Source organism: Andrena cerasifolii, chromosome 1 (genome assembly GCF_050908995.1).
Source record: "Andrena cerasifolii isolate SP2316 chromosome 1, iyAndCera1_principal, whole genome shotgun sequence".
Taxonomy (NCBI): domain Eukaryota; kingdom Metazoa; phylum Arthropoda; class Insecta; order Hymenoptera; family Andrenidae; genus Andrena; species Andrena cerasifolii.
The window spans coordinates 15,118,277-15,145,599 of record NC_135118.1 but is presented as its reverse complement, the minus strand read 5'-3'; the positions used below and the strand labels follow the sequence as shown (position 1 = coordinate 15,145,599).

The following is a 27,323-nucleotide window of genomic DNA, read 5'->3' as shown; positions in this document are numbered from 1 at the left end:
TTCAACAAATGAGAAACAAATACAGAATGTTTACGAAGTTGCGTATCCGCAATTCACCAGTCGATTCTTCGAGTAATACTGAATAAGAAATTTAATGACTCTAGGGCAGTGCTGTTCAGCAGTTGCCCGTACGAGCAGCAATCGGCATATCAGGCTGCTCTGGGCCAGGGTTGCCAGACTTTTCCCTACAGTAGTAAAGGGGGAACATACGCGTGGTGGACGGGGTACACCTACAGCGGCGGCGGTATGTCATGGCGTCATCACAAACACATCTACCGCCACAGCTGTAGGTGTTCCCCTCCACTACTCGTATATTTCCCCTCCGTTACAGTAGGGAAAAATTCTTTTCCGTCGTGCGATGGTGTGGTGGGGACTGTTATAGCCAACGTTACCGGGAAATACCCTCGCAGTGGCAAGATCATAATGGAGGGGGACCACCTACAGTAGTGGCGGTATATGCGTGCTTGAGACGCCACGATGGGAAACGAGCCGAGCCAAGCTAAGCCAAGCTAGTGAAGCCAGGTGAGGCCACGGACAACCAGTGTTGCCGAGAAATAGGTTCTCGACGCTGGTTGGCCGTGGCCTCACTTGGCTTGACTATAGTCTGATTTTCGAGAGTTGAGATCTGAGGCGGGTTCCTCGGACGGAGCGTGGTTAAGAAGGAACCAACGGTACGCTATGGGTTGCGTGCGGCGTAGCGTACCATTGGTTTCTCCGTAATTACGCTCCGTCCGAGGGACCCGCCTCAGGTCTCAACTCTCGAATATCAGATTATAGCTTAGCTGTCTTGGCTTGGCTGGGCTTGGCGCTGGCGTCGACTCGTTTCCCATCTTGGCGTTGATTGCTTTGACGTCACCGGCGCATGCGTGGCGTGTTCCCCCGCCACTACGAATTATGATCTTGCCACTGCGAGAGTGTTTCCCGGTAACGCTGGTTATAATCACCCAAAATGGAAAAACTAAGGTTTCTTTTCTTCATTATGGTTGCCGCTATGGTTGGAACCACGAACGAGTTTCTACCTTGTAAATAATTAATTTTACAGAACGAAAACAGCTAAATTTTTAAAAATCGAACATTATTTTCAAAATGCTGTCATGCTGCAAATTTTGTTTGTTAGGGAACCTCTGTGGTTCCAACCATAGCGACAACCATAATAAACAAGAGTTTTTGTTAAATACATTCTCGAAGATGGCGTTGATAAACGGACAGTTACACTAGAGTACCCCCTTAAATGGTATATATAAAACAAAGGTTGTAGTAAATTACTCATTATTCCAAAGCATAAATTGGAAGTAATTTAAAACAAAGAGATCCTGGAAGAGACCAAGAATTAATTACCACTATGAAGTACTTCTATCCTGTAGAATTTGAAAGAATTCATTTAGGTGGATGGAAAATGGGCTTATATTCGTACATTTATCCCCACACCTTACTAAGGAAGTTAATTACAATCAAGAAAAATAATGTTCCCTTTCGTAACTATGCATATTAATTCTGTAATGCTGAATCAGTATTTATAGCACAATGAAATTACTTACATTCAAATCCCAAACACGAACTTGACCACCCAAACAGCCAGAAGCTAATATCTGACTAGAAGAGGGATGAAATGCGATGCACCACGGAGTGCGCGGATGACCAGATAGGGTTCGAATATTTTTCCCACTTGTGACTTCAGTAATGTAGACATTGTGATTTCCATGAGTCGATGCCATTTTAGTCCTAGAATTAAATTTTACACATTGGTTTACAAAATAAGTAAAATCTTTTATCTCTGAAATATTTACATTTAAGCTGTAATATATTAATTATATTATATTTCTTACCCATCAGGACTGAAAACCATTAAAAATGTCGCTCTAGGAATTCCAGGTAGATCACATTTCTATAAAAAAAAATAGCAAAATTATTTACTTTGTCTTAACACTTTGAGTGGCGCCGGCGTGTTTTCACGCCCTGTGATTTGTATCCTGTGCACGGTTTTAACGTGTTTTCATATCTTTATTTTCTGAAACAGATTGAAAGTATTGTTCCAGAGTCGACGAATGTATAGTTTGAAAATAAACTAAGCTCGGAATTTGTTTTGAATTTCGCCACCTTAGCAATCCATATTTTTCAAAATTGTCAAAAATCCTTCGAGATAAGTTTATATATCCCTAAAGACTACAACATATTCAAATTTCAGCCACATCCGAAATGTTACTGCAAAAAGTGTCCGATTACGCGTGGAATGTCCCTATTACCAATACACTCGTGAAGATGTAATTATGTAATAAAAAAACAGAAATTTTCATTATTGCCGGCATAAGGATAATAAAGGAGCATTTGTCAAATCCTTGCGCCACTCAAAGTATTAATATACTGTTATATGATAGCATACTATGCTTACCAACTCCTTGTGATTTTTCAAAACTAGATTTGTTTCAGCTATGGATTTTAATTGCGCGCTGGTTTTACGTACAGTACGAAGTCCAAAATCCCGGAGCATTAAATATCTCAGTATGTTGTGAGATTGGCTGCAATTAAATAATTCTGGTCTCTTCTTGATCTTCCCCATTTATTAAGATTATCCTACACATGTGAATAAAACTGCTAAAATTGAAAGAATTAACAACATGCCGAACATTAAATACTATACGGTTATAATAAATAACTAAAACATACAGATCGTAAGTATATCATAACACTGTATATACATATTTCAAATATTCGTAATACATAAATATACATTTACACAATTTAAACATTAAAATTGTTGTTAATAAATTATGGGATTTAGAATAAAGTGTGGCCTGCCATTAATGGTTGACTAAATAAGAGGGTGATAGGTTCTGAACAAATAAATCAAAAGCATAGAAAACAGTTTTTGTAAATCGGTATGCTTTTACCATTCGATAGATCTAATTAAAAGAAGTAACTTTTCTCTTGAAACATATTAAATAGGAAACAGGTGGAAAAATTTGGGGCGTTAAAAATTTTCTTGCATTAGGGCGCCAACTATCCTCGCGCCAGCCCTATATAGCACATTGTTTTGTAAAAAGGGACAATAATGATTCTAATACGAAGCTGATAGCTTGGTAAATATTTTTATAAAACTTCAATGTACACAAAACATTTTTGTACTTATGGTTATGGGGGACTTCATTTTTACGAAAAAGTAAAATCGTTTTACCCAGTATTCAACAAATTACTTGGTATGGTTCTTAACAATTTCATCATACTACATAAAAAAATTGGAGGGAAGTCAAAGGCCCACAATTTTTGAAACTGAAAATTGCGAAATCAAATAAACTGGGTGAAAAAAATAATGGGATAGAGTTGTGATACTTTTACCATCATTTATTTATAACATGTATGCCAGAATAGCGAGACACGCTGAATCAAATCATACGCTTTTTAACAAATGTATGACATTACCTGAGGAAAATTATATTTTCAAATCGATTATTAATTATTAGAAAATTCAATTCTGTACGCACCGCAACTTGAATCCTGTAAATCCTGTCTGTGTAATTTTGTTTCAAAATAATCCTCTCTATCGAACGATGCACATTTTCCTTGCTGCAGCACTGATCAACACAACACAACATAACCACAGACGAGGTATAGGATAGACCTATCACGCAATGTAATTTTGTGTCACATGCTCGGGGGGCTCGCGAGCCCCCTTACCATTTTCGTGTCACACCCAACGTTATCGATTCAGTGTAAAATAAGATTACAATGCTACGAGTGGTAGGAATTAAAAATAAATTTTATCGGAAACATTTAAAATCTAAAACGGCCTGAATGTTACGACTAATTTCAAGAAACATGTTGCATAATTCCGTTTACTAATATATTTTGATAGAAGCATAATTAACACGTATTTCCATAAATTTCGATCAGAAATATTATATAAATACAACCGCGTAATAAACATTTGTACAGTCTCTTAGTTAGGTTATATTTTCTATCACTTCGATGAGCGGATTTTCTGCCCTCGAAATGACAGAAAATGTAACCTATATGCTATACCCGTTTTCCTAAAGATACTGTTGCTGCGCGAAAATAATGTTTCGGAAAGATGATAGAAGGTTCACAAATGTAGCGTAAAAGAACGAAAAATAGCCCATAAACATTTATTGTCATGTAGCATATGGGTTATATTTTCTGTCACTTTGAGGAGCTAACCCATGAAGTAAGAGTAAGGAGACTCATCTGCCTAGATTGAAAGTGGTAAAAAAAATGTTCCGTATAGGTAGCGGGGATGTTCGCCAAATGGAATAACTTGGACTTTGTCGTCGCCATCTTGAAATTGTAAATGACAGATGATGAGACAAAAAGGTTAGAAATAAATGGTTCCATAACAAGAGTGTAAGAAAAAGAATTGCTTTTTTGCAAAATGGACAGGTTAATATTTATATAGATAATAAAATTCATTCTCTTTCAAAAGTTCTTGTAATCGTTAATATCTAGGAATTAAATGAATTTTTAAAAATTGTTGATGAATTCTAAAAATCATGAGATATGTATTAAGCAAAGGCAGTTTAAATTTGATTGTAATATGTAATAGATATCTCAATACTTTAATTCATATAGGGGATGACAGGGACGGGCACGTCACGTATTGTTTGCTGCGTTGCGACGCAGTTCGTATTTATGCAAATAATTTTGGAACTTCAGTATCCATAGCGTATGTAAAATCAAAACATTTTCAACATAAATAAATAAATACACATACGATTTTTATGAATAAAATTTTTTTGTACGTTTTGTAGTCAAATCTAAACCACTTTGTAGAAACTAGTTTTTACCAAAACTAAAACATCATTTTCTTAGCATCCGCATTTTTCAATTGAACTCTTAAAGGCAGTTGTTACATTTATGAAACTTAGCATGTTATTTCGATAATGTATTCTTTACGCATTATGTAACTTCTTGATCAAATAGTTGCTTAAGAAAGGCCTGTGTTCAGGACCCATTATACTTATTACTTATTGCATCATGCAGAGTGCAATAAAATTAAAAAAACATGTTTGTACTCGCAGCGGGAGAATAAGTACCTATACAAGAGGGTAAAAAATGAAATTAAAAGTTTTTAAAATAATATGTTATTTAATTGTAATATAATTGTACACTACCGCCAAAATAGCATTTATTTATTTTTAATTTATAGTTTTCACGTATTTCACCTAATATTCCATGTAATATTAATATACATCAACTTCCTGGTAATTTTTTTTTCACTCACCTTTATATAGATTCATTACACACATGCTTCATTGGCTCATTTGATAACATTTTTTTTATTATTATGAACAATTTTTTTAACATTAAATAATTTAACGTATACTATATGCTCTTTCTTGCGGTGCTCGCAAAGACTGCGAAAGAAACAACGATGGAACCTTTTCCACAACTGATCACTTAATGATCCAAAATACGTAGATTGCCAGAAACTATTTTATTTTCCAAAATTGTGCCCGATGGTAGGTCGATACGTTCACCGTGATTAGCAATAATAATAACCGTTCCTTTAAGAGTTACACCTTTTCCAAATGTAACATCACCCGATACAGTGAGATGATCTAATTCTAGAAGGTCCGGTATAGTTGGAAATCTGGTAAGAAATTCTTTGACCTGTAAAAGAATTGTGGACCAGTTAAACAAGTCTCCTTATTTGGAAAATATCTAAAGTTCAAGTAAATTATAACGAAGAGGAGAACCTTGGAAAAGTGGTTATCGCCTAATTTTATAAGAGGCGTCGTAGGGAACATTCGTTGAGGGCTCATTATTAAGGAGCCGTTGCGAAGAGTATATAAATTACTCATAACGAGCATCAAGTCTGATGTCTTTTTTACTGGCAAAAATCTGCTACGTGGCACGTTTATACCTGTAATTTAATTACATAAGAATTAAATCTACAAAGAATTAAATCTACAGAGAAAAGTAAAGCACACTTCTTACCAATGCTTCCATCGAAAGATTTCATTGCAGCTCCTACAGCTGTTTCCAGTTGGATAATATTCAGACCATTCGCGAAAGTTTTGTTGTTGACAATAATTTCCATGTTCAAAGAATTTGTTTCAAGTACTCTTTGAATAGCTGCAAGAGTGGTTCATAAATGTTACAATTATGGATCATGTAATTATAAGAGACAGATAGATAATAATTTAAGTACGTACCACTAAGTTTTATCCACAGATTATTGGTATTGAAAAATTTGAAAGTCTTTACAGATTTGAAGTCGTCTGTATGGTCTTTTGGAACTTGGGCAATTTCAAGTAGACGCAGTTTATCCTCGTATTTCATTAATGTTCCACCCTATTACGGAAATACATAAGAAGTTGTTTATTTCGGAAAGTTGGAAATATTTCATCCTATAAGAGGAGGTTCTGTTACCTTGACATCAGCGCGAGTTTTGTCGGTAACTTCCATCACAAATTCAAGTGGCGAGGCCTCACGTTTGTCTAGTAGTAGTTTCAAAATTTTGAAATCTACAGTTGCACCCAAATTGTCGATATTTGAAATGAAACAATATTCACGGCCCTACATAAACAGGGTAGTTATTAGAAATAAAATAATCACTTTTATTAATACAAATTGATATGATAAAATGTACTTCTTTTAAAAACTTTGGCAGTAACCCTGAATTTCGGAAGCTTTCATAGAAATCTCCGTGTCCAGGAGGGTACCAACTGCAAATAAACTTTACAAGTATTTGTACATATAACTTTTAAATATTTAATAAACATGTAATGACTGTTTATTAATCTTACGCTTCGATATCTTCCGGAATATCGCAGTGCTTTGCAATTGGAAGTAACGAATCTCTGTTGATACGAGGGTAACAACTTTGATTGAATGTTTGAATATCAATATCTATCCCTTTATATTTCCTGATAATTCGTTGTGTATCGTCATCCGTGTTGAAAGAATTCATCAAAATAAGAGGAACGTTTGCGTGATACGTTTTGTTTAAATACTGTTAAAAAGCAGAAATGATCGTTAATCATTTGCCCCCTAATTGTAAGTATATTAAGGTAAAGGTACCAGTATTTGACAACTTTTCAGAAAAACGTGAAAAATAAGGTTTTTAGAAGTGCAACTATCTCTTTTACCTGCGGCTCCTAATACCCACAGTTCGCCACTTCTAAAAACCTTATTTTTCACGCTTTTCTGAAAAGTTGTCAACTACTGATACATGGTCAACTACTGGTACGTTTACCCTGCTTACTTTTGTAACTTTATTAGCGAATTGCACATTTTTTGACGCGTGTTACCTCAATTTGTTGTACAGTAAGATCAAGGAATGTGAGACCGTTACGAACGGCTATTACAGATTTTGGTCCATGACATCCCATGCTAGTTCCAAGTCCACCATTCAATTTAACAACCACTAATTTATTTAAAAGGGTCCTGACTTCTTCCCCTTCCGGAGTTGGCAGGGAATTGTAATCTCTTATCTAAAAGTGTAAATATATTACTTAGAATTATTTTTTTTTAAACCATTACACCTATCAAATTGTAAGCAAATAGAAATGCCATGTAATTAATATGATTCTCAACAAAAAAAATCATAATTTACATGTCCATGCAAAAAAAAATGATATTAATATAAATTTTATTTCTTGTTAGAAGAACTTACAAAAACTATAACACTTATTTAATTCGCGTAAGAAGCAGTTTAAACTTATAGAAATACGAGTAAGGATTGTTTACCGCGTCGTCGGGAAGCTTTTGTATGCGGTCCCATTCTAACGAGGGGCCTTCCTCCTGAAGAAATCGCTTGAAAAGGTGAGTAAACCCGTCGCATTGCCGGTGAATTTCTTCTTTGAGCTGCCCTGTCGCGGTTGCCTCGAGTTTCTCCAAATCTCGTTGCAGCTCGGCCAAGGCATCCCGCTTGGTCCGTTCACGAAATGCCTGTGTATCTGAGGGACTGCGTTGATGACCGCGTGCCTACGGATTTATTAACCAAGAGACAATAAAAGAAAATGATAAATACCTCTTCCTTTCATAAGCAGCTTGGTCCCGCTATCGCCGCCGTCCGATTTTGGGAAATCGTGCATCACGTGGACTAATTACTTTTTTTTTTTTGATTTTAAAAATTCACTTAAAGTCGCTATCGGAGGAATTCGTCAGAATAGAGCAGGGTGCAAATTGTTGGACAGTTGCATAGAGAAAACGATTCGACACCTTTTTCGATTTCAGTAAAACGTTCTTCTTCTTCAGTGATTAACATAAAAACGCGTCAACCAAGATCACCTGCGTTTCTACACAAACCGCGATTGAAAAATATTACACAATTGATGGTTTTCTATCGACCGCAGTTTTTATACGAACAGATGAAGAAATTTGTTTTCCCTCTTCATTTTGTCGTACCAACATGGCAGTCCATTGAAGCTAATACATTATTAATATTTTCTTATTCGTTAGACGTGTGTAAAATGTCAATTGAAATCCTTTCTCACTTCTTTCATTAACTACTCATCGTCAGTGTTCTGGTATGTTTAGTAATGCACTGAAGTGCGAGATTAAATTAATGAATTATTAGGTATTAATTAGATGAAAGTGAGCTAATTATTTAAAGCCAACAACTGTTATATGAAACAATATTTACTTTCAGATCTTTGCTGACTTGCTGAAATTTCGAGATTACAAAATTTTATATAAACTTCACAATAAATGTTGAGTCATGTCACCTCTTGCAGAACAATATCTTAGTAATCGGGGAAATCCCTTATATATACATATATATTTGATTTTCCGATTAGATTAGATTTTTTTTTAAAACGAAGTCTTATCCGAAAAGAAGTTATTCCACAAGATCGACTTATTTCTTATGTACATACATATATGTACAGTATGTCCGGTTAGTTCGTATCCGCGCTATTATTTTTCTAACTATTGAAAAAGCGAAAAAATGTTTCATATGAAAGTTGTTTGAATCGATGGAGGAAAGTTAATAGAATATTAGGACTCGCATGCTATTGTGTACAGATATTTCAATATCAATGTAATTTTTTTAAATGAGACTATATTTTTATTATTGCCACTTTATTATGCATTTCAAAACGCGTTCATCGATGTGTATGAAGCATACATATGTTTCAAAAATAATTTACTGGATATCTTTATGAATATTCGTAGCTTTCAAGTTCGGTTAGTATCTTTTACTCATAACGCGTGATCGCATATATAATAATAATTATTATTATATATATAACCCAGATCTAACCCAGATTTGTCAAACCCTTAAATGCCTGAGCGACCCTAGGCACACGTGCGACTCGGCGTCGTGGTGTCTGCGCTCGACGAAGACAAAAGGCGCCGCGTTGGGACTGGGGTCGCTCGGGCAATTAAATCAAGAAATCAAATTCTCTATTTTTCATAGTTTCGGTGTGAAGGTGACAGCAATGGATGCCTGACATTGTCGCGATTAAAACGCACCCATTTCATGTAAATCAGACTATTTTTAACGAAGTTGGGTTTACATTCTACAAATTATCATTATATGTAATTTCGTTAATTATAATTCGATTCACATGGTTTTGCTGGTATCTTTTAATGGGGAAACACAAGGAATCCATTAGTGTCAGTTTTTGTGAAGATCCGATGAAAAATGCCAAGTTGACATTCTTCCCTCCTTAAATGGCTAGTGCCATCCTTGTTTTCTCGATCTACTACAGGATGATTCTCTCGGTGTGCCTGATCAAAGAGATGCCGCCTGCTCAACCGTGACGGGGTCAACCCCCCGCGATGCCTCTCCTAATTTATGGATTTAGACCCTCGAAGGGGTTGGAGTACCTATTAAGAAGTGCGAAATGTCCCGTTTCCGCATTTCTCATCAGATCTCTGCGAAAACGGTGCCAATCGATTCCTTATGTTTCGCCGATGAAACTAACACCAAGAACGACGCAATTCGGAGCATAACGAAGGAAATCACATGAAAAATTGATTTGCATAATTTCAAGCTAACTTCGCTGAAAATAGTCCGATTTACATGACATTTGGTATGGTTTTCATTGGAAAAACACAAGGAATCCATCGGTGTCACTTCCATATCGATACGATAAAGAATAAAGAATTATTTTATTTCTGAAACAGGATTTGGAATGCCGCAGACGCAACCCTAAACTTCTGGAACACGGAGGCCTACAGGACTTCCGCCGTTCAGTGTAATATCTGACGATACCTTATCACCTAAAACAACCATAAATTCCAACGCTTGGAGGCCTAAGTGACTTCATTCGCTACCCGCCAACGCACTACCATACCATTAAATTAGTTTTACGCAAAAAAACCCTTGCAACTAACCACAAGGCAGTGTACAAAACCTCAACGCAATATCCCGCCGAACCTCTGGCGGGCAGCACCCTGGCGAGTGTCCTACTTGTGAAAAGTGTATTTCAAAATAAACTTGTTGCGGAATCCGACTGGAGAGTCTTTCGATTGAATAAACCTCTTTGAAGCCACCATCCTTCATCCAAAGCGTAACATCATCAATGCAGAACCATTATGAGACCTTATTTACAAGGAAAGACCACGATCGAGATGAACGACTTTTGAAGGAAATCAGACTAAAAATGTTGAGGACGCTGTGTACAGTGGGGCACTCAGGATTTATTACCCTTGGATGGAGCCGAGTTGAATGGATAAAAATATTTTTTAATGCAAATTCGATAAAATTCAATAGGTGATTGTATAAATTTATTTAAAGAATAAAATTGAGTTTTCTTCCCTTTTTACAAAGCAGCTTCTTTGGGGGTGCCAGGACCCCTTGCCCCCCCCACACACACCCTTTGAGTGCGGCACTGGCTGCGTATATACAAATCCTAGAAAACAGTAGGCGCTAACGCTCAGCAATTTTTATGAAAACGCTTTAAATATTCAAATTTTGAACTCGTCCACCGTAACTTTATTAATACTTTAGGTTTCAAATACTATCGCAATAATGCAGATACTGGTATCCCGACTTGGGAGTGAGGGTGTGGGGTTCGTATCCTGTGGAGGCGGGCTGGTTTTTGTTTTTTTCTTTTCTTACATTTGCGTTGCTACGCGGGGTGAGACTGATAAAATTTTATAACTTCCAAGTTATTTTATAATTTCCAAGTTAACATTTTAAAAGACACACAGATCTTAATATATAAAGCAGAAAGTGTTTGTGTGTTTGTCTGTCGCCAAAAAACTTTTGAACGGTGAACTCTGAAATCCCGAAATCTGCCCCAGCTCATTATGCCCAGCTAATCCAGATGAATGTGACTATTTTGACAACAAAAAATAATTTTTTTTTATAACATCAAAATCTAAATTTCAGGCGAAGCCGAGTAGTAAAGCTAGTTGGATTATAAATCTTTTTAATAAAATAATTCAATGCGCGTGGTATGTATCAAAATTTACATCTCCCACCTGTGAAAAGTTTTGTATACGATGGAGGAGTAGCATAGCCACGAAAAAGGAACTTTTGCACACACAAGCAAATAGAAGTGTAAAATAATATTATTTTATATAAGCCTTCGTTTTAGGAAAATTGAGTTAAAAAAAATCTGTAGGTACGCGTAAACATAACTAAAAATTATCTGAATGCAATAATAACTACAGTACAATAATAAATTAAAAATTCTTTCCACAAGAATAAATCATAATTGTAGAATAAACTTTGTTCGAACAATGCTTTGTTGTCAACAAAATTGATTTTGAAAATTTATCAAGTATTTATACATTAGACTACGAGTCCGTTCCATTTTCAAAACTGATATTCTTGAAAATAAAGATATGTCTAAAAAACGGTTAGGCTACAATTTTGTACCTATTTCTGGACAAGAATTCGTTTTATTTACAGTTGTACCATATTCGCTATTACATTATTCAATTACCAATTTTTACAATTAGTGAACTGCACGTATATTATACGAGCTTTCAAACTCCACTTCCACGGCAATAGAAGTCCGTATAAAAAAATTATACTCTACATTTTCGACTTGTTTTTGTATGCAGAATCACCTGCTGATTCTCGATGTATACGGCTTTAAAGATAGTAAAACTATTTCCAGTTTACGTTATAAAGCTATGGGAGAGTATTTAAGATAAATGTGAATTATTTTTAATAGAACTATTCAACAATGTACATCGTAATAAATCGTTCCATTAAAAAAGACAAGACGTTTGTAACCACCTAAAATATCGTCGAGATTATAATGCGCAAAGAATAAATAAATGCAATCGTACAAGAAAACTACATAAAAAGGCTGACACAGACAAGTCGAGTAATTTAGTCGAGTGGCCAGTAATTAATTTAGTAATTTACCATTGTTTTACTACACTGCTCGACTAAATGTTAGTGTCCACACACGGCAAGTTATTAAATTACTCGCTACTCGACTAATTCACTCGACGTGCTTGAATCAGCCTTAATAATTAGTAGACAATCGCCTGTCTATAATAACTGTGACTAGGCATATTCTGTACGTTTGATAACGTTGTTGTGACAAAACTATATTTGTCTTCTCATCTTCATGATGCAATCCCACTGACATACGCTTAGATAGATGTATTATAAATTTTTAAAGATTCTCAACGTGGTAAAACCACAAGCTACATTACTCTAGAATTATATAAAAAGCTTATTAATGGAAGCAGTTAATGTTGTTCAACTTTCACAATTAAATAAATACCCAAGCAATAGTAGCAATTGATATTATTTAAAACAATCCCACTGTCGATCCTTCGACAAAAATTTCTCGTCAATGTCACGTAACGAAAGCGAATCAGATTTGTTTAGCATGCATTAATTTAATACTGCGCGCGCGGTAATGTGACTCTAATAGTTTTCAAACGGAGGCATCGCCGATACCACGAAATTTTTTCCTAGTTATTTGCGCGAAGAAGAGATGAAAGATATCGGTTCCAGCCTAACGCCCCTTAACCTTGGTAATCAGCTACAGATTCGTCTGATACTATTTATCCTGCCAAGAGGACTCGGAACAGATTTCAAAACCGATCAACAGATTCCCCTTTTTGTTCCTGAAATTGCCTCGGAGAAGCGAGACTTGCGTATCACTTGCACAACCGATTCTCCTATCTTGTTGCCCCACAACAACGTAATCGAATCACTTACGTTCAAATAAATACCTAGTGCCTTCGCGAGACTTCTCTCAATGTTTCGCGACAAGGGCAAATATATGCAAAAGCGTTATTTCACTCGATACAGAACGGGCAATCGTTAACATCCCTGTCCGCCCGAGAAATTACAATTCGAATGGGAGCACGACGCGAACACGTAAGTGAACACTTGACTAAGAAGTGTATGCCGTCGCGTAAATCAGCGTGACTCTCAGCTGAAGTATATACATACACTGGCTATCAGCCCGATTCTAGCGAATGAACTGCCTTAGATGGGATGCGTAAAATGATGTTTTCCAATTTTCTATTATCAGTGTGGCCTTCGGGGCACGAGTTTTATCAATGCGCCCGACAGAGCGACTCCGCGACTTCACAACCACTGTTTCGTTTATCAGACGATTCCTAAAAGACTTAGTGTTATACATATATATATGTATGTATGTATATACATGTACGTACTGGACATGAATCGCGGAAACATACAGTACCGACATTGTTTCTTAAGGCCGGGTACAGACTTTAGGCACGAACGCGCGCGAACGCGGCACGCAAGTGTTGAACGTTCGTGAAGTCCACAGACGCGCAACACTCGCATGCTCGTTCTGCCTCGGCTTGCCTCGCTCGCGTTCGTGCCCCAAGTCTGTACCCGGCCTAAGAATTTTTATCGGTTCGGGGGGGGTCTTCCCTTAATCTTCCATTCCACTTCTCGCCTGGACGTTCGATAAATATAATCGACGCTACCGAAGACTAATGTCCGCTGTCGTCTCTTAAAATTGCATGCTCGAAATTACAGAGGGCAAGTACGAAAAATACACGTCATGCAGGCGTGTACGTAATAATTACAGAAGCATAAGTGGAAATATTTTCTACACGAGCAGTAGACTATTTCAGTTCCTTTAAGATCCACATCTACTACGCCAAACGATGTGGTAACCAACGATTTAATAATTTCATTGAAATTACAACTTTAATTTTAACGCACATTTAAGTGCTATAGTATCTTCTTCCTATGAGCTCGGCTTGGTCTCTATGACATAAGCTCATCGCTGCCCCCACCATTCCTGATCCACTCTTGTCTGGCGATGGGAGGAGCGACAGGAAATGAAAGCGAATCAGAGGGACTGAAAGCGAGCGACAAACTGTGCGAGACAGGCAAAGTATAATACTCTGTTTCGTTCCGTGTTTCGACCACTTGACACTTTGCGCTTAGCGTATGTATGTTCATACGTATGTGTATGTAGCAGCTGGAAAAAGTACAGCGGAATCGTAAATTAAACCATCGTTCGGCAGTATACATATATACCGACTGATATAGCTGCTCTAATCGAGGCTACGACTGGTTATCTTCTCATATTTCTGTGAACCGTCCGAGACCGGTGAATAATTATGCCTGACAACAAGGCACGGCCGGCGTTCTGCGTACGTCATTCCATGCTTTTCGTAATTTTAAAAGGGCGTAGTAGGCTTTTTGTTTATCTTTTGACTGAATAATTTTATTGTCTATTCCTAATGATACATAACTGGGCTGATAAAAGCAGTTTTCGAGTAAAGAAAATAATAATAATACGAAAATAAAATTAACAAAAAAAGAGGCTATTCTCTCAGTATTAATTGACAGAAATGCAGACGTAGGGTAAATGAGGATATTCTTCCCAGAGGCGGATTTAACGGCGGGCGTACCGGGGGCGCGCCCGAGGCCCCGACTTCTGAGGGGCTCCACAAAAACCAACTTACCACTTTTTTTTTTATTGACACCAAATTTGATTTCATATTGTAAGCGGATGGTAAAATTGTAAGCGAGAAAAGTATAAGACTGTGCAACGCTGCGCAATTTTTAAGTAACCATTGCTAACCATACTATTTTGTATGTTCAACTATTAGTTAAAAACTTTGTGATTATAATCGTATTATTAATTATATTATACATATACTTTATTCAAATTTTATTGAAATTAAAACATTCTGAGTACGTAATCTGTTTATGTGCTTAAAAATATGCTTAACGTGATTTTATTTTTCCTGTCTTTCCCCTTTTTGTAAGGGGCCCAATATTTTCTTTTGCGCCCGCGGCCTCAACCGACCTTAATCCGCCTCTGATTTTTCCGAATGGCCCCAGTGGCCAATCGACACGAGGGTTGAATCTAAAATTGTAGCTTCGGGTATTTATTAGTTTCCGAAATATTAATAAAAATTTATTATTAATTTTTTAGCGCAAAGTTTCTTTGCACGTAGCTGCGGCCTCCCGTGACGCCCCCATCCCCAAATCTATTGGACGCGTTAAAAAATTGTATTCTATATTATTCGTCTTATTTTGGCCTGTAGAATCACCCCCTAGAATATTGACTATCAGTAGAATAATAGTATAATCCTGTATGATAGGATGGGTCGCATCCGAGAGTTGCTGGTTCAAATCTTCAAACCCACATCGGTTCGCTACCATGCTTTACGTGCCCTCCTCCCACTCTGCGCTGTCCTCAACGAATACTAATACCGGGAACATGTTGGGAAGTGTGTTGTGTCGGAATGAGTCAACAGAAATACTGAAAGTTGTTTACTAATACCCAAAGCTACAATTTTAGGTTTAGGGTCCACACACCCTGCCCCTCAAACCTCGTGTCGATCAACCACTACGGCCACACGGGTGCTCTGGCTTAAGGCTGCCGTGATTGGTCGCAGCGATTTGACCCAGCGATTTGACCCAGCGACTGGCCCTAGGCTGAATCTTCTTGCCTGCAACCACTGGTGTGCGGGTCATATATAGACAGAGCGTAAACTGAGGGAGGGTGTAAGATTCGCGGTAAGGGGAGCGATACAGGCAAATCGGGTAACGCAGTGGTTATGCATGCCGAATGTTTCCGAAGCTAACCCGAGGTGCCTGTATCTGACCTCTGCCTTTTCCCCTCCAAGCCTACCGTTCCCCTCGCCGACAGTCCCAGCTTCGGCTCCGTCTATATATGTCTATGGTGCGGGTAGCCGACTTTTCGGGCTCGGGACGGGCCGGAAACTTACGAAAGTATCGCGACGCCACCCGAAATTTTCCAACCTGTCCCGAGGGCCAGGGACCCGAGCCTCGGGACGATCCGCACAGCTGTGATGCCAGATCGGGGACGGGTTCCCTCGAGAATTTCCCCCACCTCGCGCATACTACGCCGGAGCAGCGTGTCCGTGAGCTCGGCGCTTCGGAGCCTGACGGTCACGAATTATATACGTTCGCAACCGGGGAAACCTACCCGTAGATGCAAGAAGACATCTAGTATAGCCGGCTGGGCCCAAAAGGGGCGCGCTCAGGCTTTCGCCTATACGAGCATTTGGCTTGCAAGGTGGTATTAGCTGTACATAACTAGCGACCCCGCCGGGCCGGAAAAAGCAGAGAAGGACCACGCTTGACTCCACGGCATCCACTGTAGGAATTTTTCTCTCTGAGCAGGATACCAGGTCACGAAGAATATAATACATTCGCAACCAGACTAACCCCCCTGGCTATCTTCTGCTCTGTTTGGGGTGCATGCACTCACCCGGGACCACCAGGGACGCTCTGGTGGCCGGGGACGGCCTTGCATAAAATCGCATGCCAGTCCCCATGCGAGTCAGGTACACCGGGAACGCAACCGCCTGTACAGGGGTTAGAAGAACCACCTGCCCCTGGTGGAGATGCAAGAAGACATCGAAAACTCGCAATATTAACAATCAGATATTAGGCGGCGAAACTTCCAGGCGCGGAGTTTAAAGGCCGAAGCGAATTGTTCCTCGCTGCTGTTCTGCAACGAGGGTCGTCGCCGCTGGTTCTCTTTGCTGCACTTCGACCTAGTGAGCGACGGCCTTAAGCCGAAAGACCTGAGCGCGGAGCAGTGACCCCTAGCACGAACACGCAGGAGGCACGCGTAGATACAGAGCGATGCAGATCCACAAACACAGTAGAATCCAACCGCTCTAGTTCAAACCGTAAAAATGGGATAGCGCCACTAACGTATTACGCGTACCTTCTGTGTGTGCGTGCTAGGGGTCACTGTTCCGCGTCAACTGTTTAGGCTTTGAACCTGGCGCCCCCGACGTTCCGCCACTAATATTTAACTGTTAATATCTCGAAAACAAAGCCTCGGATCCCAAAACGGTAATGGACTTTTCGATATCTCCTTGCGTTAGGATAATGCATGTTGCGGATTGTCCCTCAAATCTGGGACACCCTGTGTGTACTCGGTTTGCAAATTTTCGACTTCTCCCAAATAGTATATTGTACATTTTGCCCTGAGATTTCACCATCTTAGACATCATCATACAGTATTGTATACACTTTGAAACTGTGCAAGTAGGTATATTTTTGGGACCCCAAACATTATAAAAATGCGCAAAAAAGAAAATCGAGAAAATTGCTTTTTCAAAGTGGCGCCCCCCCTTAATAACCGCCAGCTGGAGTTGAAATTCGCGTCCTGTTCATCGTGTAAAGGTGCGATCCCACGGCGGGGGGTTTCGGCGAATAGGGCGCGAAAGTTTCGCTGGGAATACACCTCAACATCGTGCCAGGTTACTTTGAATGCAAACCAAGCTCCGGGTTCGCTTTGTATATGTACAACTTCGCCGATTCAACGACGCTTCGCTAGCGCAACAATTCAGCCTCTAATGAATGCTCTAGTAACGAAAGTTTCAATTCCTACATTTTCTATTAGGTCTTTGTGAAATCTTTTACTCCCAATGAAGTATTGAGATACTCGTTATGAAAATAAATCTACACTTGACTTTACAACTGGTCTATGGAATTCAGAAATTATTTGAATTAAGTAATTAAATAAAGTTAAATGATGTCGTGTTTAGACAGACGTTAGTATGAAAAATCTCGACAATCCATTGCTGATACATTCAAGAAAATATAATGGAAAGTATAACAAATTTGAATTTTCAGTAGTTGACGACTAATTAGACATGTCAGATAATTGTTTCTATTTTTCATCCGCCTATCACGTGAAAACCGTCCTCGCATTGAGTTAGGTACGCTTGGGCACCCCAGTACGGTTAGTAAAATTGCCTCCTCGGAGAGAACGGCACGGGATGATACCAATCGGACCTCATTCCGCCTGGCGACAGCATCTCGGCAATCCCTGTACAGGGCAGCCAGAAGTAAAGCCTCATATGACGTAGTAAGGAGTAGTAGACGGGGAACAGCTATTGGAAGTAGGCACTCAGTGACGTAGTAGGGAGTAGCAACTCGATGAGGAATCCCCGCATGGTGTGCACAAGACGTATTAGTAATATATGGGGTGTCCCAAAATTGCGGGATTTCCCGGAACATATGATATCCTGTTGCAAAAAGACATCGAAAAGTCCTTTACCGTTTTGGGATTCATTAAGATGTTAACGAGATATTAACAGTTGAATATTAGCGATCGAAGTTCCGGGACGCTCGATTTAAACCCGAGTCAGCTGAGCGCGCGGCAGCGTACACCCGCACGCACACGCAGGTGGCACGCGTAGACCCGGACCCACACACACAGAAGAGCCTACCGCGCTGGTTCAAACCGTGAAGATTTTTCAAGCTGGGCGAGTTAACGACGCAGTCAATTTTTATTTCAGGGAATATTCGTAATAAAATTATCTCGAGGTAAACGTACGGGTGTTTTGATTGAATAATTCATCTAATCGTAACCTAAGTAGTCGATTAGTTGCGACAGCGGCAGGGGAAGTCGAGGCCGGTACAAAGAGGCGTAACCTAACCCAGAGCTATCTGACCTTATTTCTATGTTACAGGCGTTCCTGTCTTTAGTTTACATCGCAGCAGTAAATAACGATGAAATACTCCGGCAGCGTATCAAAGAGGGTTGCCAGCGAATTCGAATAACACCTGGGAATTTTGAACGAGTTAGAAGTTCAATGATAAGACATTTACTACTTAGAGGATTGTATTCGAGCCGAAGGTGGTCACTTCGAGCAATTTCGATAATGGCGGGGGAACAACTGATACAATACAAAAACAACTATAACTCGGAAACAACATCAGATAGGGCGAACGTTTATATGATCTCTTTTTATTATTTTTTTGCGCTGAATTCACCACTGAAGTTATGCCCACAAATTATTGTACACCCTGTATACATCGTGATCAATAGCCTAAGTCAGACGCCTCTTTTATTGTGCATTTATGATTGTCCGGAACAATTCACCGGTGGCCCTGTGTTTGCAAAAAATAATTTAGTGGGTGAAAACTCAATATAAAACCGATTAACGTTTTCTTTCAGAAATGCCAAACTAATTACTGTTATCGTTTTCCACAGTGAAAACGAAATATATGTACATATGTTACTACAATCTTCCCAACGAGACCTAACCTCTATAATAGAATCAGAAGGTTATCGGTATTTCGAATTTTAATGGTACGTTCCCCGACGGGGTTCATGTATGTGACAAACAGCATGATTTGTTCAATGTATTTCTAGCTTCAAGGAAAACATTTAAATGTTGATTCTAATACATATTTTCCTAATCAAGGTTACCTGAACTATACGATATTAACAGTGCATAATATATGCAACATATACAGGGTATTCCGACAGGTTGGTGCCAAATTAATACAGCGTATTCACAAGGTCAAATAGTTGAAAAATCATTGTGTGAACTCATGTCCGAAAATTGTATTATTAAGGAGTTATAAGAAAGCAAAGGATTCGTTACCCATTGAGCAAAGGTGTACAATGCTTCTCCGTTTTGTGGGTCTATGTAAATCATTTTTGACACGGTTTGATATGATTTTATTTCAACGATTTAACCTCCTGAATATGCTGTATCAATTTGGCACCAACCTGTCGGAATACCCTGTATAAATTCTTCAAGGCAAAGACGGAGGGGGGGGGGCTGGGCTCGTGCGCGCGAGACAGACAGTGAGAGCTTTGTTAATAAATTTGATGTACACACCTCGCCAATTATAATGTTTCTTACATAGAAAAGTATTAATTTTTTCCGAAAGAATTTCTTTGGTGAAAGAATTTCTTATAGTGGCCGGAATATGTATATCGGCACATTTGTTTTCGTAAAAGTTAGCCTCGAATCTTCAAGAGTCAAATAAGAGTGTAACCGCAATCTGTTTATCTAGGTATCCCACGCAATCTTGCGTAATAAGCGATCTATGATGTGGAGAAATATTACTATTCTGTCGCGTTCTCGGAGTTAGATTTTCTGTATCAGAGGACCTATAAAGATAATACGTAATCAACTCTTTACCCCAACAAATTCACTTGTTATATAAATCAAACTCAAATATAGAGCAAATTTTAATTTCAGGCCCCTGTGGAACACGTGAAGATAAGCGAGGACCCAAAATGAAGAGAGGTAACCCTTGTATCTCATTTTACTATAATTTCTTATCCCGCATGTGAGAAATTATCATTTTGCCTTACTTTTCCTTCCTCCTTCAAACGGTATCATGCTTATTTCAATGAAAACACGATAAATATCACTTCGTACTCGCGACCGCTCATAAAATGTTAAAAGTTATAATTGCCTTTTTATTTCGTTGTTATTGATCGATATTATAATTTCTTCGTAAATCTTACGAAGTAGCGAAATATGTTTTCGGGAGTTTTATCGTCATTCGAATATTGGAATCTATATACACAATAATTAACACTTAAAACAAATGCTACTTTTCTATCGTACCATTTATTCCTAAGAAAAGCGATATGCGCCGGGCGAAGAATACCGTCATGCTATGCGAAAATAAACACTTAAAGTATTGTTATAAAGTAATATATTTTCTACGTAACACCAGCGATAGCAACATTGAACACAGTTAGTAAGAAGAAATAAAGCGTGAAATAAATCCTTTGAAATAATATTTAATATGTAACAACGTTATAAATAAGCGCATATTATCTAACATATAAAATGTAAATATTAAAATCCCAAAAATAAATAAATTAGTAACGCGCAAAAAAAATCGAAAGTTTATAGACCAATTTTGCTTACGACATTTAAGTTTAGGTTTAGAATTTGTGACAGTACACCGTGTTGATTGCAGATAACCTTCTATTCTTAGGATATTGTATGTAGATATACATATTATGTACATACATAAGATACGCAATGTCGATAATTCGTAGATCTATTTACGATTGTTACGTGGTATGTTCAGTATTTACATAACTATTTATATTCTACGGTACGCAACCTCGTAGGAAGGAAAAGCTCGAAAAAGCTCATTTGAAGAACAAAGTGATGGAAGTGACAGTCGTATCGAATAAGAAAAAATATTCACTGTACTGTACTTATGCATTGTTCATAAACGAACGCATAACCTCAAAATATAGGAAAAACAAGCGTACAAAAATCGTCGGGAGAAGGTGAAACGAAGAATGCATTATACACTGCGTTATATTTAACAATATTTCATACACGTTAGAAAATACGATATCACAAACTAACATAAAATAACGGCAAGAGTTTAATGAGAAAAGTGGGAAACTACAAACATTCAAATTCTGCTAATCTTTTATTGGTAAAATGGGGACAAGTGAATGGTACAAAGTGAATTGATGGTGTTACCTTTCTGTCATCTACTTGGAGCATTGTTATTAGCCTCTTATCCCACGTAGTAGTAGCTTTCTAATGTAGTACGTCTTTTGGATTCTCGCAAAGGTTAGCAAATGATAGCCTTCACTTTGCATCCAACCCACCGTGTTTGAATTTTATATACATATATCTATATGTAGCAGTGGCAGTTGACCACAGTTGACTCAATCTGTGGATCCTGTAGATATTGGACATTTGTATACGGGTGCGTATCTATGTATGTACTTATTCGGCAAATACATCCTTATCTGAATTTTATACAATTAAATAAAGTATGATTGCACGTAAATATTGGTAAACATATATTTATTCAAATACTCATTCTAACATAAAGAAAACTATATACTACATTCGCCGGTTTTTTTTGTATATAACCTAAGTTATATGTAAATAATAGTAGATACGTAAATATTATCACTTGTGAAGTAATAATAATAGATTTAATAAACAGTTATGTCATTTACGTTGTATTAGAACAAAGGAAAAGAAAGAAAACCTTTTGCATTATTCGTAATTTGATTCCACGCTAACTAGATATTTATGAATTCATCGTGAAAATTGTCGTTTCAAAGGTACATCATTAAAGATGGCGGGAATACCTTTAAACAACGACGAGATTGAATGTTCTCCAACGAAGAAGATTAAAATAGAAACAAAAAGTTCATCTGAAAATGCTAGCGATATACACGAAAATGAAATCTCTTTGTCATCTTTTGAAATTAAAAGGGTGTTACAGAACAATTGCTTAAGAAAGCAAGTATGCGTTGAAGGTGCATTTAAAGAGTACAAAGGTCCGACCGTTATTTTGTTAGAAAAGCAGACTTTTGCGACTGATGAAGAGTCTCTAAAAAGAGACATTTTTAATAAAGATACTATCTTACGAAAACTATATAGTAATAATATTTACGGAAATTACGAATGTTTTCCGACCAAAGACTACAATGGTATGTTGCAATAAATTGAAACAATACCCACTTCTTCGTTAGTTACTAAGAATTCTTATATCGTTTAAGGTATAAATGCCATGATAATACATCCAGCAACATCGAAACATGTGGAAAAGTTTATAAGAAAAGAACTTTATATGGTAGATGAAACATACGAACTTTATCAAAAAATTACTCTTCCACATATAGAATCGAGTAGCTTTTCTTTAGAGGTATGTATAATATATATAAATAAATTATTTAAAAAAATTCTATTTTCTTTTAGGTTAAATAAACAACGAATCGTAACGAGTGATATGAGAAATAATAGATGCCGGCAAGTGTTTGTTTCTAAATTGTTTGGATAAATTTTCACAGCATACTTTATTAAACTGATAGATTCAAGTCATTAGCGAGGTAGATTTTGCGAGAGGTACCTATACATTTGTATTCCAAAGTTAAGCTGGGAGTCCACCGGGAAGCTAAGCTATGCTTTGCGATGCTATGCTATGCCATGCTACGTTTTAAAAAAATTAGCTTCAATACATTCGTATGGAACCATTTCCACCAAAAGCTACGTTAAAACATAGCATCGCATAGGATAGCTTAGCTTAGCTACCCGATGGATTCCCGGCTTTAGCTAGTAGGTCATGATGCGTAGCTACTTATAGTTTAACAAAAAAGTGTTCTAGCCTTCCTTCTGTAGGAATAAAATTCTTATTCTTTAGCAGCACTATTTCAAATTGCTAGTCATTGTCTGATATCGACCCATGACGCTGTATGTTTCGTATCACAGCGCCATTCTATTTTTGGGACAGCTGCAAAGCCTCTGAAAACAAAATGTTCTCTATTCTCTTTGACTGTTTGTTGAATTGTCTTCAAAATAGCTTTGAAACACGTGGTGGCTCGCAAAGCATATCGATAATAAAATGTTGTGCAATACATAGGTCCACGAATGGCTTCTTTTAGAGTCGTAGCCTTTTAAAGCTGCATGTTAGAGGAAGTGCTCAAAGTAGGCTTGTCAAAGAAAGATATATGTGGCAACATCGTTTCATTGACTGTTGAACACATTACAGAAAGCAACAGGTGCCAATGGAAACTTTACAGCAACTATTATGTTACCCTAGCAAAACTACGGATTAAGGGGTCATTCTGGTAATCACGCCGCAAAATGCGGCAACATTCAGGCTTTTTTCTCAGTAAATACAATGAATAACAATGTCAAACTTTTTTTTCATTTATTAAGCTACTTATAATGTATACGGAACAATTGTTTAAATACTCTTTTAATTGTGTTTTTTCAATGTTATCAGGAGTTAAAAATCGCGCCTTTGAAAAGACGGCGGGAGTGATTTCAGCTCACAGACTCATCTGAAACAAAACAACCAAGCTGATTCTTAATCATTATGAGTACCGCTATCGCAGGTGCCAGAATTAACCATGAGAGAAAAATTTAATAAAATTGCGCGCATTCAAACTTCAAATAAAAATGGAAAATTTCGAAACTTGAAATTTGAATGCGCGCAATTTTGTTAAATTTTTACTTACGTGGCTAATTCTGGCACCTGCGATAGCGGTACTCATAATGATTAAGAATCAGCTTGGTTTTTTTTGTTTCAGATGAATCTGTGAGCTGCAATCACTCCTGCCGTCTTTGCAAAGGCGCGATTTTTAACTCCTGATAACATTGAAAAAACACAATTAAAAGTGTATTTAAAAAATTGTTCCGTGTACATTACAAGTAGCTTAATAAATGAAAAAAAAGTTTGACATTGTTATTCATTGTATTTACTGAGAAAAAAGCCTGAATGTTGCCGAATTTTGCGGCGTGATTACTATAATGACCTCTTAATAGTGTCCTCGTTATTTGTTATCTAATGATGACTGTTTACATTTCATATTATTCACACTAGTCTGTACTGTTTGTGTATTATACACGGTTTTGATAAATTTCAAAAGTGGTAGAGGGGATCGAAACAAGCATTTGGAGATAGAGAAATATTGGTCAGAAGTGCAGAATTACAGTAATGTTTTGCTTCCTGTCACTAAATCAGGTTCGCTCTGTGACATTAAAAACAAGTCGAAATACAAAAACATTAAGATTACTTTAACGATGTGAAAAGTAAAAATGAATTTGTAGAATACAGAAGTTCAACCGATTCGTAGCCAATTTTAACACTTTGTTCGCCGCACATTTTGCTCGTTGACTGTCACTTGTCGCCGGTATATCTCGCATAAATCACGTGAACGTGACACCTGCTGTTACCCGATGGGTTCGCGAAATCACGCATACGTGACAGCGTCCATCAAAGTGGTAATATCATGCTACGAATCCGATTCAGTGGCACGAAGCGAGGCACTACTATAATTAAAATGCTTACTGTGATCCCCTTTACCACTCTCTCAAATTTATTAACATTTTTCCAGTACTCTGTATCAACCATTTTTTTTACAGTGGGTATATAATATTTTGGAGCACAAGGCAGAACAGGATAAGATTGTTTATGAGGATACAAATAACGACACTGGATTTGTGCTGGTGAATGATTTAAAATGGGATGGCCAACCAGACACGTTAAAGTTAATAGCCCTTTCTGTTAAAAAAATTCGGTCAATGAGAGAATTAAATGCATCCCATCTTCCACTGTTAAAAAATATAAGGGATGCCGGAACGAGGGAGATCCTTAAAAAATTTAATATACCTCCTTCTCAACTTAGAATATATTTACATTATCAACCTTCGTATTATCATCTTCATGTACATTTTGCATATCTCATGTTTGAAACTCCAGGTAAACTTGAAATCTAATTAATTGCATGTATCACATTGAATATTGTTAGAACTATATAGTACAATGAAAAGTTTGTTTTTAAATAGTAAGAAAAGTTTGTTTTTAAATAGTAAGAAAAGTTTTTAGAGTCTTATTTATTTTATAAGTAGGATCTTTTCTCACTTTTAATATTATTCACATATTCAAGAAGGCAAATTTTTTAATTTTTCGTTAACTATAAATTGGAACAATGAAGTGGAAAATAAGACATTACAAACTGTAGCGTAATATAGTTTTTTATATTGTCATACATGTACTCATACTTCGAATGACCATTTTTTACAGGTATATTTGTAGAAAAGGCACACCTTTTGTCTACGGTTATAAGGAATGTCGAGTTAATGTCCGATTATTATACAAAAGCTGTACTTTCATATGTGGTTGCAGCAGGTGATCCTCTGTGCATCCAATTTCAGAAAGAAGGAATTTTGACTGATGTCAAATCTGAATCTACAGAACCTAGCGAATAGTACAATTAGAAAAGAGTATGCATAGAAAAATATATGTTTCATATATTAGTTATAGCTTTAAATTATTATAGTTTCCTAACTTATCATTGTAACACAGAACATTACAATAGTAATATGTTTTTTAATATATGTGTTAGTCCTGTCCAACCTACGTTCCGGAGTTGTGGCATCTGCACCCACTTCATGTAACAACCTGACACCAACAACATGCAATGTGTGGAAGGGAACAGAGAAGTATAAGGAGTCCCATTCGCGAATAGCAGTGATGTACGTCAGTAGCTTTGTATGATGCATAATAATGAATGAAAGAAATCACACTTTATATACCATTTACTTTTATTATTTATACATAAGTTAATGGAAAATAATATGCATTTATCAAATTTGTAACTGTAGCAGTATTATTAATTCAGAAAAAGACAAAGATTTTAACAAATTAAATGTATTATTGCAGAAAGTAAGGAACTACTATGGCGGAGGTCAGATATATTGGCCGGTCAGTGCGAGTAATAAGGGATAAATCCCACCATGCCGCATGGCTGCCTCGGCGCTCCTTTTCTTAATGCCTTCGCTCTTTCTCGCGCTAAAGGCTGGTTCCGACACGACGAGTAATTTAATAACTTACCGTGTGTGACTAAGTTTAGTCGAGTAGTTTAGTAAAACAATTTAGTCAAGTAGATTTCATTGCATTTTTTGGTCGAGTAGGGTTCCCCCACCACTATTCAACTAACCTGTGCGGATGCATTTTTGCTCGAGTTCATTAGTAGCTAAAATATCTTCGCGTTGAAGCAAGGATATTACGATTCGCTTTATTTCTGAATATTTGAAACACAAAGCATTGTGGAACGCGGAAAGTGAACAATAAATCAAAAGACTTTTCCGACATTCTGAGTGTGTTGAAATATTCTGTACTTCTGTGGATTTTCTAATTCTAGTTCTTTGAGAAGACAGCTTGAAGCTCCCAAGACAGCTTGAATCTCTTCCACAAATTCATTGTCTAACTCAGGCACGCTTTCTTTCGACTATTTCTTTTTCAATTTCTAATTCAATTTCTCCGACTAAAATTTGAAAAACATTTCTGATAGTACTATTTAGTACCTCATAATTACGTCATCTGTTCCGGTTCAGTTCTCGTGAATTCAAAAGCTCATTTATAGGTACACTCCGTTCATCCTAAGAGTAACCCTACGCGCCTACCGATTTTCGACCGATCTGTTTCCACTACTGTCTGCCGACTTCTTACCAATCAACGGTGTAGTCCAGGCTTGCCCTTTAGGGTGCAAATACCTCATTAAGTTCTGGGACCCGGGCAACGGCCGAGTGCGGAATTGATACCTTGTTAATCCTTGTGTGGGTTTGGGGCAACTGCAAGAGTGTGTGTGTACGCATATACGCGCGAGGCCCAGCTATATAGACTCGTGGTACGAACCAGTATGGAC

General features: G+C 37.5%; 3 protein-coding genes and 1 long non-coding RNA gene across 16 annotated transcripts in view; 2 read left to right on the top strand and 2 right to left on the bottom strand.

Annotated features, from left to right (window-relative positions):
• The window catches only part of LOC143378926 (uncharacterized), a 21,248-nt gene extending 17,643 nt beyond the window's left edge, over positions 1 to 3,605 (bottom strand). For 4 of the 5 annotated variants that reach the window (XM_076831055.1, XM_076831072.1, XM_076831082.1 and 1 more), the window contains exons 1-4: positions 3,480 to 3,605; positions 2,390 to 2,571; positions 1,827 to 1,885; positions 1,539 to 1,722 (exon numbers count right to left, since the gene is read on the bottom strand). In XM_076831055.1, coding sequence (XP_076687170.1) covers positions 1,539 to 1,722; positions 1,827 to 1,885; positions 2,390 to 2,557 — 411 coding nt within the window. In that variant the 5' untranslated portion in view covers positions 2,558 to 2,571; positions 3,480 to 3,605. Of the gene's footprint in view, positions 1 to 1,538; positions 1,723 to 1,826; positions 1,886 to 2,389; positions 2,572 to 3,417; positions 3,437 to 3,479 lie in introns of those variants that run through there. The other variant, XM_076831064.1, reaches the window with a different exon arrangement.
• LOC143366250 (uncharacterized) overlaps positions 1 to 5,856 on the top strand; it is an 81,353-nt gene extending 75,497 nt beyond the window's left edge. The window contains exon 2 of the long non-coding RNA XR_013084707.1: positions 3,604 to 5,856. This is a non-coding gene — a long non-coding RNA (uncharacterized LOC143366250). The remainder of the gene's footprint in view (positions 1 to 3,603) is intronic.
• Positions 5,078 to 21,775, bottom strand: Ugp (UDP-glucose pyrophosphorylase). 5 transcript variants are annotated; one of them, XM_076806802.1, is made up of 11 exons: positions 21,631 to 21,774; positions 7,988 to 8,255; positions 7,705 to 7,913; positions 7,266 to 7,448; positions 6,762 to 6,967; positions 6,605 to 6,680; positions 6,385 to 6,531; positions 6,168 to 6,306; positions 5,950 to 6,087; positions 5,709 to 5,875; positions 5,078 to 5,622 (listed from the first exon to the last, which is right to left on the bottom strand). In XM_076806802.1, the coding sequence occupies exons 2-11, from the start codon at positions 8,049 to 8,051 to the stop codon at positions 5,410 to 5,412; spliced, it is 1,542 nt and encodes a 513-aa protein (XP_076662917.1). In that variant the 5' UTR covers positions 8,052 to 8,255; positions 21,631 to 21,774; the 3' UTR covers positions 5,078 to 5,409. The 5 variants fall into 5 exon arrangements, with proteins under 5 accessions (XP_076662917.1, XP_076662946.1, XP_076662935.1 ...); XM_076806831.1 differs by lacking the exon at positions 21,631 to 21,774 and adding an exon at positions 13,337 to 13,458; XM_076806820.1 differs by lacking the exon at positions 21,631 to 21,774 and adding an exon at positions 13,100 to 13,330.
• On the top strand, positions 20,394 to 27,323 carry Dcps (Decapping enzyme, scavenger). 5 transcript variants are annotated; one of them, XR_013084666.1, is made up of 7 exons: positions 20,394 to 20,418; positions 22,230 to 22,601; positions 22,671 to 22,816; positions 25,039 to 25,375; positions 25,700 to 25,899; positions 26,022 to 26,151; positions 26,339 to 27,323. XR_013084666.1 is itself a non-coding variant. In XM_076806922.1 (6 exons), exons 1-5 carry the CDS (start codon positions 20,409 to 20,411, stop codon positions 25,882 to 25,884), a joined length of 1,050 nt encoding a protein of 349 aa, XP_076663037.1. In that variant the 5' UTR covers positions 20,394 to 20,408; the 3' UTR covers positions 25,885 to 25,899; positions 26,022 to 26,274. The 5 variants fall into 5 exon arrangements, 4 of the variants coding, with proteins under 4 accessions (XP_076663037.1, XP_076663028.1, XP_076663050.1 ...); XM_076806922.1 differs by lacking the exon at positions 26,339 to 27,323 and having other exon boundaries at positions 26,022 to 26,274; XM_076806913.1 differs by lacking the exons at positions 26,022 to 26,151; positions 26,339 to 27,323 and having other exon boundaries at positions 25,700 to 26,013.